Source organism: Acanthopagrus latus, chromosome 3, assembly GCF_904848185.1.
Source record: "Acanthopagrus latus isolate v.2019 chromosome 3, fAcaLat1.1, whole genome shotgun sequence".
NCBI classification, from domain to species: Eukaryota; Metazoa; Chordata; class Actinopteri; order Spariformes; family Sparidae; genus Acanthopagrus; species Acanthopagrus latus.
In genome coordinates this window covers 6,232,103-6,251,601 of record NC_051041.1, presented here as the reverse complement: position 1 = coordinate 6,251,601, position 19,499 = coordinate 6,232,103, and the positions used below count along the sequence as shown (strand labels likewise).

General features: G+C 41.8%; 1 protein-coding gene across 1 annotated transcript; it reads right to left on the bottom strand.

Annotated features, from left to right (window-relative positions):
• Window positions 1–3,667: 3,667 nt before the first annotated feature.
• tfap2e (transcription factor AP-2 epsilon) lies at window positions 3,668–18,793 on the bottom strand. Its single transcript, XM_037093216.1, has 7 exons — window positions 18,509–18,793; window positions 16,739–17,182; window positions 14,550–14,604; window positions 9,426–9,657; window positions 6,954–7,072; window positions 6,381–6,519; window positions 3,668–4,638 (listed from the first exon to the last, which is right to left on the bottom strand). Exons 1-7 carry the CDS (start codon window positions 18,533–18,535, stop codon window positions 4,377–4,379), a joined length of 1,278 nt encoding a protein of 425 aa, XP_036949111.1. The 5' UTR covers window positions 18,536–18,793; the 3' UTR covers window positions 3,668–4,376.
• Between the last annotated feature and the right edge of the window lie 706 nt (window positions 18,794–19,499).

Sequence of the window (19,499 nt, the reverse complement as noted above, 5' to 3'; positions counted from 1 at the left end):
TTTCTCACGGGATTTCACCCACATCCCTCTGTTTTCATCAGCTAAAGGAGGCTCCTCAGTTTTCTCTTTTCTAACGAGAATGATATAATTTATAACAAAAGTCCCCTCATGGCACTTAGAAGAACAAAACTAGCCAAAATAATATACTACTACTAGTTTTTTCATTAAAGCCACCCGACATGTCAGTAATCATACTATAAAGAAAAATAGTATTTTCAAACTTTGCTGGTCACAGCTCAGCGTTGAGATGCAAGTGCCTCAAAACAAGACAAATGTATAGTTACACTGTGAAGGTTTACTTTATTACATATCCAATCAATTAATAAATGGTGAATTTATAATTATTTATCTTGAGTTCACAGTGATGTCACTGTTAACAGACATGCTTCATAAACTGTTTATTAAGCAGTTATTTATCGAACAGTTCCGATTGTTGTTTAAAATACTACTAAAGTAGTTAATAAATCACAGTATTTATCACTTAGAAAGTAGCTCATCTGTAAACATGTGGATGGCTGTTTTACAACTGCTGTTTATTTACCTTTACATATACATACACTTACATAACAGACATTAATTGTTTGTTTACAATGAAATAAATATTTGATTAACTATATTTGAATGTTCTTTATGAATGAATGTAATTATAAAGTCCAAGCTTTTTGTAATTCCATGGAAAACGTTGCTGATTACAAGAATTGTCTAAAAAAAAATGTTTGTAGATGTGTGCACGAATTTAATATTTCACTTGTAACTGAAGTAGGTTTGGGGCCTGTAGGAGGATGATCTTCTTTAAAAAAAATAAATAAATAAAAACTTCAACCCACAATGATTCGCTGAAAAGGAGCCGCTGAAATAAAAATGTGTTTTGACTGTGTGGAGGCAGCGTTACAGTAAATGAGCGCCACTTATGTGGAGCTGTAAAATGGAAAAACCAGGCCAAGTCAGTAACATCACACCCGGGTGAGTGTGTGTTTGTGTGTGTGTGTGTGTGTGTGTGTGTGTGTGTGTGTGTGTGTGTGTGTGTGTGGCTCTATCATCGTCTCCTCTCTCCACCACAGACAGGTGATTAATAAACATTAAACAATCCCTCCTCTCTCAAACACACCGGAATCTGACGGGAAGAGCAGCATATGTTTGCCTGGAGGCACAGAGAGAGATGGAGAGCGGCCCCGCTGAGTGTCAGATAGAGGGAGAGAATAGGGGGGAGAGAGGGAGGGAGGGAGGGAGGTGGAGGAGGAGGAGGAGGAGGAGGAGGAGGGGAGTTAGGTTACAAGAGAGGGAGATGCAGGGATGAGGGGGGAATTGACACAGGAGGGTAATGAGATGGGAGGAGAGAGAGAGAGAGAGAGAGAGAGGGACATACGGCAGGTAGAAAACGAGTGATGTTTGAGAGTGTAGGAGCAGGCGACACGTGTCTGTGTTGCCGTCCCTGGAAAGCAGTGATTGTGTTGAGTAGATAAAGTGAAGGACTGTGCAGGCGAGGTGAGGGTGGTCGGCTGGAGAGAGAGAGAGGCAGAAACAGATGGGCTGGGAAGGGGAGCTGAGGTGTGTGTGTGTGTGTGTGTGTGTGTGTGTGTCGCACCGCTGCCTCTCCGTTCTCCTCAGGTACAGTGTTTCAGGGCTGCAGCTGTGACACCGACGACTAACCGGGGCCCCTACATGCACGGAGGGGGCCCTTGAGGTGAACGCAAAAAAAATCATTCTGAGCACGACGCATGTGGCCCCAAAGACGCATATTTGTCTCTTACCTTTAGTGTTTTGTGTGTGACTCACAGGGTTTTAGAGATAGCGCATGTCTTTTCTTGAATATAAAGGAACTAGATGGCACCAAAAACATATATATACTCCACAGACCTTGTTGTGTGCAGTCTGATGTAGGAGCGACTTTCTTTTGACCATACGCCGCCAACAAAAGGAAGCAGATAGCTGACTAAGCTATGTTTACATTTAGCTCAAAGCCTACCTTTCACATATCTGCTAGCATGACTGTAGCCTATTGTTTTGAAGCTTAATAAATTAAAAATTTTGTTGATTAACTTTCTTTGGATCTATTTAATGATAAATTGACACTAGCGCAGGTTTGGCTTAGATCCAGATCATTTTGTACCCAGTGAATGTGCTGGATGTCCTCAACTCAGCGGTAACGTTATCAAGCTTAGTTAGCTTAGCTTAGTTAGCTTAGCTTAGTCAGCTTAGCTTGCTAGCCTTTTGTCCATGAGTGGATCCACGCTGACTATCCATGTAAACTTGTGCTATCTTTCTGTAAACACACATAACTGTATATGTAGGCCACTATTTTTGATTTTGGGATGAACTGTCCCTTTAAACTCATTCAAACCTAGACTAGGCTAGTCAAAGGCTAAAAGCAGTTTTTTGATTTATCTTTAAATAGACTGACAGAAAATTAATCAATAGTTTTATGAATAGAAGTATAGTTTAAGTAAATTAGAATGCTACAAGAGCTAATATGCTCACAATGACGATGCTAACGTGCTAACATTCACCACATTTACCATCTTGTGCATTAGCATGCTCTCATTTGCTCATTAGCACACATCTCAAAACACAGCTGAGGATTTTTCATTATTTGTATTTCATTTTATTTTTGCGCAGACTGCACACAATTCAAAGTAACTGCACCAGAGTTAACCAGCAGCTAATTTGCGTCAGTTGCCATTGGATGATGGCGATGTTGCTATTTTTAAGTTTTGGACAAATCAAGAGTTTGACCTGATGGTTTGGTCAGATAAACAAGTTACTACAGTTCATCAAGAGGGGGAAGTGAATGCAATTTATTCATGTTATTGTTGAAATATTATTTACAGTTTTCATAATTACGGCGCTTGCTAGTGGAAAAGTCAGAGAATCATCAAAACCATGAGGATACTCTGTCAGGGAACCAGAAAGATTTTGTTTCAGTTTTACTGGGTAAGTAAAAACTTTGACGTGCTGATGGCTGAGTAGGATTCATCCTCTTTGAATCATTAATGTGTGTACAAAATTTTAATCAACCTAGACTTTGTTGAGATATTTCAGTTGGGACAAAGTGTGGAGGAAGGATCAACATGACCATCCATAGAGCGCAGCTGAAAATGCCAAACATTTACTGTTTTTTTTAGCCATTTTTTTCAGTTTAATATCGGTGCAAATGGAATATCTTTTGGTTTTGGACTGCAGAAGACACTGTGGTCAGCCTGTGTACACTTTCTTTTTTGACATTTTATAGACTAAACAACCAAGAAATTGACAGATCAATCAGTGATGACATTAAATGTGCATTGCAGCCCTCGCTGTGACTGTCCTGGTAAAGTCACATTAGACCTTTGCCTTGGGGGACCATTAAAAATTGTCATTATTGAGACAAAGAGACGGCAGAAGCATTTACAATAAGAGCACAATAAAAGCCCACTGTCACCTCTGGATTTAAAACTATACGTTAAAGTGGGCTGTTGCATTTAAAAGTACCTGAAGGGACCATTACTGTTTATTGTCCCGATATAAGAGATCAAACATAAAAACACACTCGTGAAACTCGACCGATCAGCTCTTAATTGTTTAATAATATATTACATTTATGCCGTAATACAATAATAATAACAACAGTAATAACATTAATAATAAACATACACAGAAAGTACAAAATGATTTGTGTTATTTTTCTTAAGTCACCAACACGCAGTACTTCAAAATAAAAGAAAACAATTCTCCTTTAGCTGCCTTTGACTCCTCCTCACCCGCCTCACCCAGAAAACTCAATTTCCCATGACCACCAGTTAAGCAGAACTACATATGGAAGCTGCAGCTCGTCCAATCAGAGCGGAGCTAAAAGTCTCCTAGAGGTCCAGAGGAGCAAAAGAGCGGGTCGTTGTCTCGGATATGGCTTTGCAACACTTCCCAGATGAGTTCAGTCCAAAAAACTAACAAAAACAAAAGGTGTGTGTGTGTGTGTGTGTGTGTGTGAGGTGAGTATGAGATGGAAACACGGATAAAGGCGACATGTTCAATAAAATCAACGAGGAAGGGGGGAGGGGGGGAGATAAATTAAAGTGGGAACTCATCCTGAAGAGATGTTTCGTAGACGCCATCATGACACAAACCAGCTACTGAGAAGAGAGGTCCATGCGTCATTTTTGAGTGAGGTGGTTGTGGACACACATTACAGTACAGATATCATCATGAACCCCAACCTCCTCCACGACAGGAGGGGCCGCAGGGGATTCTGGGAGGTAAAAGTCTCAGTTTTGTTATCCTGAGGGCGAAGGTAAAGACACAGAGGGGCAGCTGTCAGTCCTTTTCTCCCCTCTTTCTCTCTTCCTTCCTGCCTCTCATCCATCCACCTTTTTTAACACGTCTGTCCGTCCGGTCCTCCCCCTTCATTTGCGGTGCTTCATCTCCTTGTCGTGGTGGCTCTTCCCTCCACCCTCTCCTTTGTCCAGCATTTTGATCGCCTCCATCAGGTAGCTCTGGAAGGCGGAGAGCGCGGCGCAGATGGCGGGAGTGCCGAAGCCGTGGGTGAGCAGGCTGAAGTGGGTGAGGCTGCCCTGGACGCCAGGCTCCAGGCAGGGGGTGGGCCGACTGCCACCCAGTGGAGAGCGGTCCTGGGACATGAGGTCCATGAACTCCTTACAGACCTCCCTGAGTGGAGAAGAGACGAGGCGTTAGCTTGTTGCTAAGAAACCCTGAGAGTTATTCTGCAACCATAAACTAGTTGTCAATAAGTTGGTCTTCTTGTTTTTTTGAATATATGAGGAAAATGTGTCAAATAGGGAGGAAAAATATTAAAAAGCCTTTATTATAGTGGCTCAAATCATTTTTTAAAAAGTTCTGTCAGTGATTTAAACAACAAACAGCACAACATTGGAGCAACAGCCAATCAGAGACCTCCTTCCTCCTTTGACTTGCTAAGTACTAAACACTCTTTTTCCCATTTTCCAAGAGCATCCGACACCATTTTTTAATCAACACTCTGTTAGGTAGGCGAACCAGTCATCACGTTCCCTCAAATTGTCTGATTTTATCACCCAAAACAAAATTTCATTGGAATATGAGGGGCCATGAGGGGGCCGACAATTTAATTTAATTTGAATTAAATTTTCCATTTAACAATTTTGAATTTAAGGAGACCTAGTATGCTTTTTTTTTTTTTTTTGCTTCTTTCCTTTCCCTCAGTTCTCGCGCGTGTAAAAGATCTTGAAAATTAAGAAGCCTAAACTCCACACCAACAGAAGTTCCTCTCTCCCACAGAAAACTCTGCTCCTCAAACGCCTCGTCAGTTGCCCCGCCTTTTAATTCTATGAACTTGTGACATCACACTTTGTCACTATGTCACACATTTACGCCCAGTGGCTAATTTGGCATGTCAGAATTTGTTTAGCTTAGCTGCTCTGTTGCGCCGGCTCGGGCATGTGTCAGCTGGCCAATCAGAGCAGACGGGGTAGTCAGGAGGCGGAGCCTTAAAGAGACAGGAGCATTTCAGACAGAGGGAGAATATAAAGTGCTGCAACACGGGACAGAATAATAAGACTGATGTGTTTTTCTGAGCATTAAATCAAGTAAATCTATTTGAGTAGTAACCTTAGATAAATGTATGAACCTAAAATTGAGCATAAAACATTTAGAAATCTAACAGTTTGTATTGAAAGTGTTCAAAAGCGCCTATGAAAGCTACAACATCTTCAACTTGTAAGAGTTCAAAACTGCTGTGTTGGTTTGCCATAATGCAATATAATATAATGTGCATTCAGTTATTTGTTTATGTAAAGCTTCATCCGATTCTTATGAAGCAGATTTAATCAGCTTTGTCAGTTCTTTGTCTCGTCCCTTGTGACTCTGAAATCACCTAATCTTGGTTCTCGCTCGCAGAATAATGTAGGCTGTTGCTCCACATTCTATTAATCAGAACTGAATAAGGTCAAATGTGTTTTTTTTTTCTTGCAGTGCACTTTCTTCATGTAATAAAATGATAATCTGGAAAAAACACACCTTAAACTTGGACTCTTTGCTACCAAATAAAGAAATAAATGGCACGAATAGACTTGTTAATAACCCTAACAGTCTAGTTTTATCATTCTTTTAAGTTCTGACAAACAAACAAAAGTCTAAAACAGGATGATCAATTGATGCAGTAGAGGCTGTTACTCCATCATCTCACCCAAATACTGAATCCTACATTTCCCATAATGCAACTTAATATCATCTTTTGTAAGCCTGCATCCATCTTTCGAGCTCCCTGTTCCTTTCTTCTTCATGCCACTTGAATTTTCACAGATTTAACAAAACTCCTCAGAGCCTCACAACACATTTTGAAATAGATTTTTGACATGTGAAATCAGCAGAATGCTCCTTTAGCTGTGCGGCGGCGAGGGTGAAACACTCACTTGGTGGCGAGCAGCATGCTGCGCCGTGTCGGGAGCTGGTCCGGCTCGCTCTGCCTGCACAGATACTCGGCTGTGGCTCTGGCTGGAAACTCTGTCTCGCACACGTAACCGAAGTCTCGCGCCAGATGGACGGCTTCACCTGGAGGAAGAGGAGGAAGAGTGAAAAAACTGAGCTTCAAACTAGCACAGCTTTAAAGGGATAGTCCGCTGAAAAAGAATGCAGCTGCATACAACCGCGTTTCAGCGATTCACAATCCACCGGACGGGTCGGGTCGGGTCACGCAGTCGTTTTTCTCACTTTCACTGCTCAAACAGTTCACCCCATTTTTTGGCTTTTCTTCCAGCTTTTCAAACGACACTCTGCAACGTGTGTGTGTGTGTGTGTGTGTGTGGACACGCACGCATGCAGCCACCCATGTTATGACTGTTTATTCATGCCTGCTCATGCGAGAATATTTCTATGTGAATATGTGTCTCTTTCTGTCAGCGTGTATGCAGGTCACTGTATGTATGTGTGTGTGTGTGTGTGTGTGTGTGTGTGTGTGTGTGTGTGTGTGTGTGTGTTTTCCCTACCCTCCACTAGAGATGTTAGCAGAGTGACGTTGGCTGCCTTGCGTCGCCCGGCGGGCAGGTTGAGGCCAATCTTCTCCAGACGCTCTCTCAGACAGCGGCCACCATTCTTTGACTTCGCCCTGAGGGGGGACGGAGAGAGAGAGCAGTTTTTTAGGAGGGGGTCCTTGTGTGTGTGTGTGTGTGTGTGTGTGTGTGTGTGTGTGTGTTTGTCTTTATGAGCTGTATTGTGGTGTGCCTGTGAGTACAGTCTGTTCCCTGTCAACACTGCTAGTGTCTTGTATTATCTGTGTTTTTTATTTATTTATTTTGCTTTCTATACTTAAGTTTTTGCTTTACTTTCCTTTCGCCTGTTCTTTTGTCTTTCTTTGTTTACATTTGTAAATTTAAGAATGTTTTGATTTGTGTGTTAATATTTCACAGTTTTTTTACACGACAGGCAGCAGTGGCAGAAGAAGTAGTCACACCATTTACTTGGAGGAAAAGTTCACCCAGAAATGGACATGGAGTCAATTTCTACACACTAAAGTCGGGCTGATTTCTGTGGTCCACAAAACATTTCTGGAGCTTTGCAAACAAAATAGCGTTGCAGCGCTCTCCTAAAGAAAAACGCCCAGCGTGATCTCAGATTGGAGGGATCCCAAATTGATCTGAAAAGAAGTTCTGCGCTCACTTAGCGAGCAGTAATGGTTTTAGCTAAGCAGCTACAGTGAGGATTAAAAAAGTCTGTAAATAACGCCTTTTTTTAATCAATTTGGGATCTAAGGGCTTCCAGAGACTTGGACTACACCGGACAAGCTGTATGGAGCCATTTCATATTTTCTGTCAGTGCTGCAAAGTTACTATGAAGCTCCAGAAACTTTGCATCAGCATCAGAGCTGAACATTTCTCTGTGCTCATAAAATAAAAATAAAAAAAATAGAATTTAAAGAGGCGGAGCTACCAGCAGGATTTGTGACATCACAACAGTTTAGAAGCCAATCCTGGTAATTTTAATGAGGGAGAAGGAGCAGGTGCCATTTTAATGACTTTAATTTGGTTATTTTACTTGTTTTTTGTTTTTTTTACCTGTCAGACACATTATAGAGATACTTTACAGTGAAAACGGCATTTTACAGATAATTGTATCTACTTTATATACATTTGGGTGGTTTATTTTCTTTGAACATGCCATTTATTTCATTATAAAATCTTCATTTTCAAAGTAACCAGTGCGTCTAGCTGTTAATTACTTGTATTGGAGTAAAAAGGGGATATTTTCCCTTTTAAAAAGTTGCATAAAGTATAAAGTAAAATAGAAATACTTAAGTTAAATGCACGTATTGTTATGAGTGTGGTCGCTGTGTCTCTCTGGTGAGCAGGAACTGGATATTAAAGACTCCTCAGATCTTTTAATGATGCCCTTTTTAAGTATTTCAGCCCGAGACCCGAATCATAAAGTTGCTCTCTTGCCCCGAGGCCGTGGTTCATTAAACCACATTGCTACTCTTGTGATTTAGTCCCATGACCCATTTTTGGGTCATCAGCTGTGTAGTTAAAGTTAAGAGTGGTCAAGACTCAGGAAAAAAGATAGAGGTCATCGTTTGTCAGAGCGCCCGTCATGTGTTTAAAGCGTTTTGTATGGACCCATTTTCGCTGGAAGGACTGCAGAGCTCTCCTGTTTTGTGCGGTGATGAAGTTATGACACGATCGCTCGAGGTCAGTCGGTCTTTGGATCTGCATCACATCAGCCGCTTGATTCCAGCTGTTTTTTTGTGACTGATTTCCTCCAATTCCCAGAGTGACTTTCAACAACATCCAGAGCGCGGTCAATCATGTGCTCATGGTCCCCTCAGATTTACTGTGTCCCTGAATAACTCTGACACTCAGATGAAGACAAGTTGTATTTCATTGCTTTCACTGTTGAACTCTGACGTGCCGACCAACTGACCCACAGTGTCAGTACTTTGCCAAGTTGAGAATAAGAGTCAACAATCAACTATCTTACAAACTGAACTTTTAAATCAACATGTTGACTGTTTACAAACTGATTTTGTTCTAGACGCCATAAAACCACAACAAATGTTGTTTTATCTTACTTGTTACTGTTAATAAATCACCTTTTTTTTAACTCATCTAGTTCACTCTACAAATAACTTAACGTGTGGTTACAACATAAAACCACATTACAAATTAAATGTCAGCGAAACATTGATGTGCAAAACAGTTTCCCATCTATCAATTAACCCTTAATCGTTTTTCAAACAAAGATTTCAAACATTTGCTGGTTGCAGCGTCTGAAACGTGAGGATTTGCTGCTGTTCTTTGCGTTCATGTTAATAAATGAAGAGTCAACTTCTCATGCTTTTCTATTTTAACATCTTTTTAGAGACATAATGAGGTAAAACTCTTTCAAAATAAAGTCTGTGAATAACTGATTTAAAGTGTGTTTTTGTCTTTTAGTCTAGACTTCTGATTCTCCCGTCTTCCGCTCACCTGCGGAGGACTCCACCCAGCAGAGAGGCGTTGAGGCACTCGGGCGGGGAGAGGCGTCGCTGCACCTCCCCGACCGTCACCTTGTACTTGGAGGTGGAGCTGAGCAGCGAGAGGCGACCCGGGACCGAACAGAAGACCTCGGCCGGGTTGGACACGGCTCCCATGCCGAGACCCTCCTTGCCGATGGACAAGGCGGAGAGGGACGAGCCGTTCAGCTTGGATGGAATCGGAACTGCGGGAGAAATGACGGAAAAACAACAAAATTCACATGATTTGTTTCCTGGAGGATCGAGAGGAACATTAAACTTGATGCAAAGACAAAAACCAGACGAAGGACGAGTAAACACACGGATCTGAACATGTCTTGTGAAGTGACAGTAAGTGTTGCGAGAACGACTGATTAATCTATTCAGCGTAATGTTCTCCCCTGCGTCGACAGCTCTAATTCTGGCGCGCGGCTTGTTGATTCGGGCTGTTTGAACTGCAGGTGGTTACATTTCATCTGCGCATTCTCAAATAGCTCCACTTCGCACCTCGAGGAGCTCAGTTCACACTCACTTTTCTGCACTGCGGTAAACTTTCCACGACTTTTCTGTCAATCATCTGAAGTCAAAATCTGGGAGCGATGAGGCCTGTTGCGGCGCTGACTGATGATTCATGTTGGCACTGAGACCAACGTCTGTTCGGCTTTTCTTCTCAGTCCTGACGTCGTCCTTTAAGGTGTTAACTGTTGTCGACTCAATTAGCTTTGGGGGTCTTAAATCCTAAATCCGCTAAATCTGCCGTTGTGTGGGCAGAAATCCTCTGAATACAGAAGAAAGAAAAACGAACCAACCCCACCTGCCACTCTCCGTATGGGGACCGAATTTACTTACGGGGACACAAAGATTCATTTGTGCCTTATTGCACTTTTTTTTTTTTTTTTTTAACCTTTAAGGCACCAAAATAATTTCTCATCTGTATTTAATGATAGGCAGCCATGCAGATACATTTGGTGGCCATGTTTTTGAGACACACGTCTGCCTCCACGTCAGTACAAAGGAGGTGATTGGTATTTTTGTTTAAATGGAAAACTTTTCTTTATTTGGATTGAAGATTTGAGCTTGAATGTTTACATGGGATGTGATTACTTGGTCTGGGTCTTTCATGCCACAACAGATGATTTAATCTGAAGTGCTGTGTGAAATGCGCAAAAGTGGTGTTACTTCACGCATTCCTCTTCCTCGTCGGACATTTTATCTAATCTTGGGTGCGTTTGTATTAAAAATTAACCCTCCACAGTGGACCAGTTCACCGTATTTTTTAAAATTTTTGATATTACCAATGATTAGAGATCAAGGAGACTAAAAGAATGACAAAAATCTAAATATTTGGGTCAAAATTTCGAACAACCAGCTATGAAATAAAGCACAATTTACTCCACTACTGTTCTCACGTACAACTGCGAGGTTTTTTACTTGAATATTTCCATTTTTCTGCTACTTCCTCTCCACTACGTCTATTTTAGTATTTTAGTTTTTTTTAATCAGCAGTCTGAGGCCAATCGTCGGTCCATATGGTCCATATCGTTTATACGAGTCATTTTTATTCTGTTTGGACTGTTCTGTTTTGACAAATCACATTTAAACTATCCACAAAACTCTCTGAGAACAGTTTTTATTGTTGGAATTGGTGTAGTTGGTCACTTTTTCAATAGTGTGAAACAAAAATTCCAGTCATTTTCATTGGTGTGGAGCAGGACTGTTCTCGATAATGATGTTATCGCGATATCCAGTTGGTGAATTGAGGGGGAACGCCTCATGATGCCTCTAAATGCATCCCACCTTTCAAATGAAGTAGAAGAGAGAGTGTAGAGACTGAGTGGCTCTTTAGTTGAATGTGTTAGTCTAGTCTGACGCAGTGATCAATTATCTGACCGAGGTTTGTGTGAGTTAGTGTCTATAGTCTCGACCACGGCTCAGAAAGATATCAAGAGAGAGAATTAAACAACCAGGATCCATCACCCCTTTTAGAAATCAACAAATTATTTATAGACATTTTTTAAATGTGTTCTTGGGGTTATTTTATGCCTTTATTTGTAAATCGACAGCGGAGAGGAGTACTGAGGAGAGAGATGAGGACGACACGGAACAAAGATCCTCCTGAAAACACGAACCAGCCCTTTAACTTAAATAATCAACCCAATAAAGGTGATTGCATTTACAGCAAAGCGAAGGAATGCACCGATACATGAGCTTATTCACTAGAAATACAGCTAAAATCAACAACTAAAATCATAATTTACACTGTTTTTAAATAACTAAGGAGCAGATTATTTATCATTCTGTTTTTGAGAAGAAACCAAGTATGTGAGCACGTCATTAGTGGTCAGTATTTGCTGTGCTGACTGCTATCTGTCCATCTGCAAATACGTGAACATTCAATTACAGCAGTGGATGATGTTTTTTGTATCCTGCATCATCAGTTCATGAGATACTGGCTCGTGAAGTCGCTGCCGTCACTTTGTGCGGCTTTTCTTTTTCATGGGAAAGGAGGTTATATTAAAGGGTTGTTTCGTGGAGTAATTACAATCAGCACACGCAGACATCTGCACCAGGCAAATTATTATTTTAAACATCAGTAATTCACGATTGCTGCGTCAAATTTTAGCACCATGTTAGGAAGAATATGCAACATGCGTCCCACATACACAAACATTGTCTGCATTCCTGACGGCACTGGAATCTTTCTCTCGGTCCCTCGTTTTAAATGAAATGTTATCAGTACGACTGTCCACTCTCGGCCCCTCTCACACACTGGTGGCCTCCTTGTGACGCCCTGCTGAGCAGCACAGATTCCCCCGGACTGAAGAAATCTCTTAAAATCCTCTCATTCACAAGCAGCCAGATCATCCAGCCGGCGAGGCCACAGAGCAGCTCCCTCTCTCTCTCTTTCTCTCTTTCTCTTTCTCCTTTGTCATCCGCCTGCCCCTCCCTCTCTCTCTCTCTTTCTCTTATCATCTTTCTCAACTCTTTCTTGTGCCTCCCACTCTTTATTCTCCCCCCCCTTTCCCTTGTCTTCTTTTTTTTTTCTTTCCTCCACACCCTGTCTCGCTCTCTTCTCCCTATTGGATTTTCGTATTCATGAGGGCTTTAGGTTTGCTCCGCTATCGGCTCTAAGTGCCGTCTCTCTGCGGTAATTGATCGATTCTTAGCGTTTGGCAAACAAGTGGAATCACTGTCACTTCATCAAATGACTGCTAGTTCACAGCAGCAACACGGCAGCAGTTTGGGATCGCGCCAGACATTTTGCAGTGTGAGCCTCCTGTTCCTCTTCAGGGACCTGATTTGGAGAATTACATCCTTGTTTTTGTGAAAACTTTGCAGCAGGGAAAAGGTTCATGCCGGTGAGGGGGTTGGCTGACTGAAATATTTAGAATCAGGAGGCCAAAATATATTCAGTATGTGAGCGGCTGCTGTTAGTGTTTAAAATGAAGCATTTAATCACCAAGAAAAGGAAAAAAAAAACATTAAGACTAGTGCTTTAAAACAAGTTGAAGATGACACCTACTGTCCTGTTAAAATGACTGAAAAGTGAATGGGGTTTAGCAGGAAGAACCGCACCTAGAAGATGGTTTATATTTTAAGGATTTAAGGATTAAATGTAAGTCTTTATGGTAACCATCATTAATACATAACAAATTCACGATTTAAAGTTGCTATTCATGTATATAATACCTTGTAAATGGTTTTTAAATACTGCGTAGTTAATCTGCAAACATCTGGATGGCCATTATAAAGATGATGCTGATGTTTATAAGCTTTTACAGTTGATTAATAAATGGTTTGTAAAGCATTTCATTGTTTGTTAACTGTAAAATAACATTAACTTAAGTCTCATTAACTATGATTTCACTATTTTTGTCTTCATATAAAAGGAAATTGATTAAATATGAATCATAGATCCAAGTGTGATTCTGTCAACCAAACCCCATTTAATTTCCAGCCATTTTTCAACACAGTAGCTATGTTTTTAGCTTGTTTCGGGGCAAACCTTGACTTATTTATTGCAGCATTATGCACCCAAACAAGTTCAGCTAACTATTGATGCACTATGCATTAATGAATGTTGTTATGAAGCATCATTGTCTTTATATAAAAAGAAATTCCCTAAAATACAAGTCATACTCTGAGTGTGGCTCTGTCAACCAAACCCCATCTAATTTTCAGTCATTTTTACGACCCGTCCTGAGCTTGTTCCGGTGCACTACACAGCCAAACATGTTGAATTATCTATAAACGCACTATTTATTAATTATGGTTGTTGCAAAGTGTTATTGTCTTTACATAAAAAGTGTGATTCTGTCAACCAAACCCCACTTATTTTCCAGCCATTTTTACAACACAGTGTTTTCGCTTGTTTCTTAGCAAACCTTCAATTTTTTTTCATCACAGCGCTACACATCCAAACAAGCCGCATCTATCCATTTTTTTTTTTTATGCCTTTTGGCTGAGCGAGGTTTTCACAGTATCGCACTCCACCAGCAACAAATCCAACTTGAATTTTCTAATCGTGCCCCTGTGTCTCCTGCAACTCCGAGTCGGTAATATTAGAGTGATCATACTCTGCAAATTTCCCCACAACTCCTCTTTTATCACGTTCCCCTCCTTTTTTTCCCCTTCTTTGCCCCACTTCTCTCTCCTCTTCCCTCTAATCCCTCTCTCTCTCTCTCTCTCTCTCACACACACACACACACACACACTCTCTCTCTCTCATATGACCATGAACAGTTCATTAAGAATGTGTGCCTTTGGGGTGAAGTCTGCAGCTGAGTATTAGAGGACTTCTTGACTTCAAATGAAATAGCAAAACAGAATTATTTATAGTGTGTGTGTGTGTGTGTGTGTGTGTGTGTGTGTGTGTGTGTGTGTGTGTGTGTGAGAGAGAGAGAGAGCGACTGGTGTTGGAGTGCCCCTAAACACAAAACTGCCTTCAGCACGTATAGCACAATTATATAGGTGCACACACAAATGCACACACACACACACACACACACACAATCTCTCTCTTCTCTCTCTCTCTCTCTGTCACACACACACACACACACACACACACACACACACACGGAGCTCTCCCACCTCTTACCTTTTTTAATGACAGAGTGGTCGAGGATGCCCAGGGCTGATCCTTCCTCCATTCCCTGTGTCAGACAGACAGACAGTCACTATCATTTATCCACCGGCCTCACAGCCAACACACACTTTTAGAAACACACACAAACACACATACATTTATAGACACACACACACACACACACACACACACACACACAGCTTGTGTCTCTCAGGCCAAAGCAAGACGGACCCTCCATCTTGCTTTGGCAGCACATATGAACACGATCTGTATCAGAGTGAATGAAACAGTCTGCTGCTCTCGTTTCCATTTAGTGTCGAGACTCTTTGTGCAAAAATGGAGAGCAGGTGAAACATTCCTGACATTTTTAACAGATTATTCACATTCATGCAGCTCGGATGAATGATTTCTGGCCACTTGGGTGTTTTGGATTTGAAGGAATCTAGTAAATATTGATTTTTATGTCATATATAAGCTTCATGTTTGGTTCTGAAATAAAGAACAGTTGCCTCCTTTAATTTTTCAGTGCAACAAATCTGCTTATTTACTAAAAATACAGTAAAATTAAACAATTTATGTCATATCTGACACTGTTTCTAATCAGAGCAGGTTATTTATATAAACTATTTTCAAATAGAAATTTAAAAAATAATAATTTCCATCAATTTCCATCAAATGTGAATATTTCTTTTTATTCTTCTTTCAAATGTGCGTAAAAACGAAATAAATGATTCACAGAAATGGTCGTCAGCAGCCACCGTAGCTCGCCAGTCCTCAGAGTAATTGAAAGCTTCTGCAGTTTATTTGATCTTTTCACTCATTGAGGATAAAAAAAAAAAAAAGAAATTGTCTTGCAGGGCGATCCTCGGATGTCTCCTTTGTGCTGAATTTATAAGAGGATTCAAACGCGGAGGATATAATCCATTAATCAAATAAAAGGTCCTTGTCGAGTGGGGAGCGTTTAAACAGCAACACGCCCGGGTTTGACTCCTTCGCCTTGGCGCTGCTCTCAAACGTTTCTTTTCTATTAATGACCGTGCAGATCAATTGGTCTCGGTGTGTTTTCTTTTTCTGCGAGGAGGCAACAAACAGCGTCTGCAGCTGCACCTGCTGCAGGGAAGCTGACTGCTCAATAAACCATAGAAACTATTCTTCTCCCAGAAAAAAAAAACCTGCACAGGACAAAAAAAGGGGCCGCAGAAAGACTTTGTCTCTGTGACAGACAGCGGATAATATAATGCTGCGTGCATGTGGCGAGTGTCAACCCTGAGAACAAAAATCTTTAAAAAAAATAAATAAATAAAAATGCAGAGGTATAGAATATTTATTTTATATCGTCTATAACACTTCCGAAGAGACTTGTTGTCCATCTAGAATACAAATTCCAGTCATTAATCTTAATTTAAGCATGAAATTCTAGATGGATTCGAGAGAAGTCTGGATCAGAAACTCTTAAAAACGACACATAGTGTGAGAAACAAACGGATTCAAAAATCCACACTTGAGAACATTGAGAATATTTATCCAAAAATATTATAATCTACCAATTTACGAACGAAATTTAAGAGAAAATAAAAATAATCCTCTAATATTCTTTCAGAAATTAATATATAAATCCTGGCATTATTCTCCAACAGTTCACAAGATTGTTTTGTTTTGTTTTGTTTTTTGTCTTTAGTCTGGAGGAAGCGACGCATCACTGTTTTCCTTTTTGTTTTTTTATATCAGACACTGAAACAGCTCCTGAGACTTTTTTGGGGAGGAGAAAGTCACATAAAATAGGCTTCAGGTCTGCAGGAGGTTTTTCAAAACATCATAAATAAAATCAAATATCAGGCGAAAATTGCTAAATTAAAAAAAATATAATGAGGGGATAATAAAAGGTGTTTATTAAAAAAGGATTTCATTATAAATTGCGTCGATTGAAGGAGAAATAAGAAATGGAGGATAAATTGCCTGAAGGCCTTCCTGCCGCCAACATCCACGGATTTTTAAAAAAGGCCTTCACAAGATTACAAGATAAGGTTGCACTTATTTAGATTTTATTTATGTTGTCATAAAAATATAAAATCAAAGAAGCTCAGAGGAGATTTCGTTCATGTTCGTGCGCACTGATCCCGACTTTTACGCACGGTCTTCCCGGTGCGCAGCGGCAACGCAAAGGCTGGAAAACCCAAAAATAAACAAACAAACACAGTCACCTGAAGATCCTCCAGGCCGTGATGTCCCAGATGCATCCCGAGAGGACCGTCCCCGAGAGCGGCGGCGCCTTCCCCGAGCCCGTGCAGCAGCCGAGGGACAGCTGGGTACTCCCGCCGGGGGTCGAGGCTCAGAGCCCGGTGCGACTGTGACAGCAGCCCCCCCTCTTCGGAGCGCGACCTCTGCGAGTGCCATGCCGCTTGCTGATGCTGATGGATGGAGTTGATGGAGGGGTAGGGGTCTGACAGGTGGGAATACGCTGAGTCCTGGCTCTGGGAGTATGGCAGGGAGGACTGGGGGTAAGGAGGGGGGAAGTACGGAGGCTGGAAGTCAGAGGCCGGAGTGTGGCAGAGCGGGGGAGCCGAGGAGTAGGCGGCCTGGTTCAGGGAGGACAGCTGGGAGAGGCGCCCACTCGGCGAAGAGCCGCTTAGTCCGTCTGCGCGGTCCTGCAGAGAATTAAACAAGTTCGCTCAAAACAAATTTTCATCCAAAAAAAAGTCAAGATAGATTCAGTTCTGAGCTCGTTATTTCTAAACCTGACGCTTAAATCCAACGGCTGAATGTGCACAGCTAGAGAGAAAAAAATACAAAAACGATTTTATTGTGACACAAAACTGCAAAAAGAAAAAAAAAAACACGAATTAGTGTGTTTCCATTTTTATCAGCTGGTTAGAAATAGCAGCAGCAGCCGCGCTTGAAGTGATGCGCGGTGGCAGCAGGCGCCCTTGGCATCGCTGCTGAACAGTGTCAGAAAGGTCACGGCCACCAAGAAGGCGCACAAAGGACAGGTAACACACAACAACACACACCAACAGCACGCTGCTCCGGGAGGGGAGGGGGGCAAATAATCTGCCACCGTGTCAACAAAAGCACAACTGACCCCGGGACTGGAAACTGGAGAGCAGAGCAACTTCATCCAGCAGGAAAATGATTTTTGTTTTCACTTCACAAGTTCAGCTCCTGCGTGCAACAGTATGAATAACATGTAGTCCACTAGCCTACATTTGTGCTCACACACTTCCTGGGAAAATTGGATTTTTTTTTTCTTTTTTTCTTTCTTTCTTTTTTTTTTTTTTTTTCGTTGTTGTTGGTCGAAGCTGGGTCACCCGGATCGATGCTGCTGTTGTGATGGAACAGTGTCCATTAATCTGTCAGGCAGGAGCCAAAGTTAAAAGCACCGATAAAAGTCACTGCTGCGCGCTCAGCTCAGCGTTTCAGTCCGAGAAAAAGTTTAAACTCGAAGCCGTAAATAAAAAAAGAAAAAAAGAAAAGAAAAGAAAAGAAAGAAAAGAGCGCAGAGAGACGCGCAGTTCCTCTGTCGGTTTCTGCGGCGGATGGACGCCTTCACTGTCAGCCGGTCTCACTCGCTGTGACACCGCGCAGACAAAGAGCATCTCCGCGGACAGATGCGCCGCGCCGCAACACTCCAAGTGTCAGGATGTGTTCAGCGGAGAGGACGGAGACCAAACATTCGCCAAACTCGCTTTTATTTCTCATCCCCAAAAGAAAGATATCTCTTCTTAGCCGTCAGCTGACACCACACGGATAAAAAAGTCAAATCCTAAATCTTTTTTCTCCCCTTTTCTTCCTAATTGAATCGCAATTAGCTGCATTTATTTTGCGCACTGTTCGCATCTGCTTTCATGTTTCCTCGGTGCAGAAAATAAACTTCTTCTTAAAATCGAGTTCACTCGATCAATTATAAACAAACATCAGCATCCAAAATAAAAAAATTAATAAATCTCAAAACAAGACTCTCAATCAAAACTCACCATAGCCGAATATGTGTGGATTAACATCTGGACCGCTCTTGAATGTCCCCCCCTGTACTGTAGAACTCAACAGGACGCGCTCGGGCTTCCAACGACTCGAGAGATGTCACCAAAATTCTCCGGAGATGTAATCCAGGCTTGTTTAACGCTCCATTAAATTCAAAGGGGTGTTATTTACTTTTCCTTTATCTCTCTGTCTGACGGAGCTCTTTACGCGCAGATGAAAAGCTGCTGCTGCTGCCGGTACACACACACACACGCACACACACAAGCGCGCAACAGCACACGTACAGACTCCTCCAGTCTCTCCATGAGCGCACTACTTATAGGTTTTGCGCGCACCCGGCAGAATGAGGGGAGGGGTCGACAGGGTCCACTTCTCTTAAAGAGATATTTTCATTCAATTACCGGCTGTTGGCTCACACAGGCTGCCGCACTTTCACATTTACTGCTTGATTCGTTTAAAATAAATGGCAACTTTTTTGGGGGGATTTTCTGTTACAGATGGAGATCATAAAACATCAGCGATCTGATATGTTTACTTGACACGAATCACAAATAAACGAGGCAATCGCTTGGTCTCTGATTTTGGTGTCCAAGTTAAGTCACTTTTTACGCACGGATCTCCAGTGTCCCCTCGTGACAAAATCGCTGGTGTTTATCCAGTAATTTAATTTCCCTCCACACATTTTACGCACGCCGAGTCCCTCCACACGTTTAACAACCGGCAAGAGGATTTTCTGAGGCAACAGGCCCCCCATGTGCAGCATTTTACGCACAGAAAACTGCTTTCTACGTAGACGTAGGAGGAAAAAACATACACATACAAAAATGCGGACAGAAAACTCTGTAATGTTTCTTTTACCTGCAAGCCGTCGGTCTTGGATCGAGATTTCCAGAGCATGATGGCGAAGGTGGAGGTGTCGGTGCCGGGTGTCAAGCTGCAGCTGAGGGGGTTAATGTGACGGTGCTGGATGGAGAGGAGACGGGG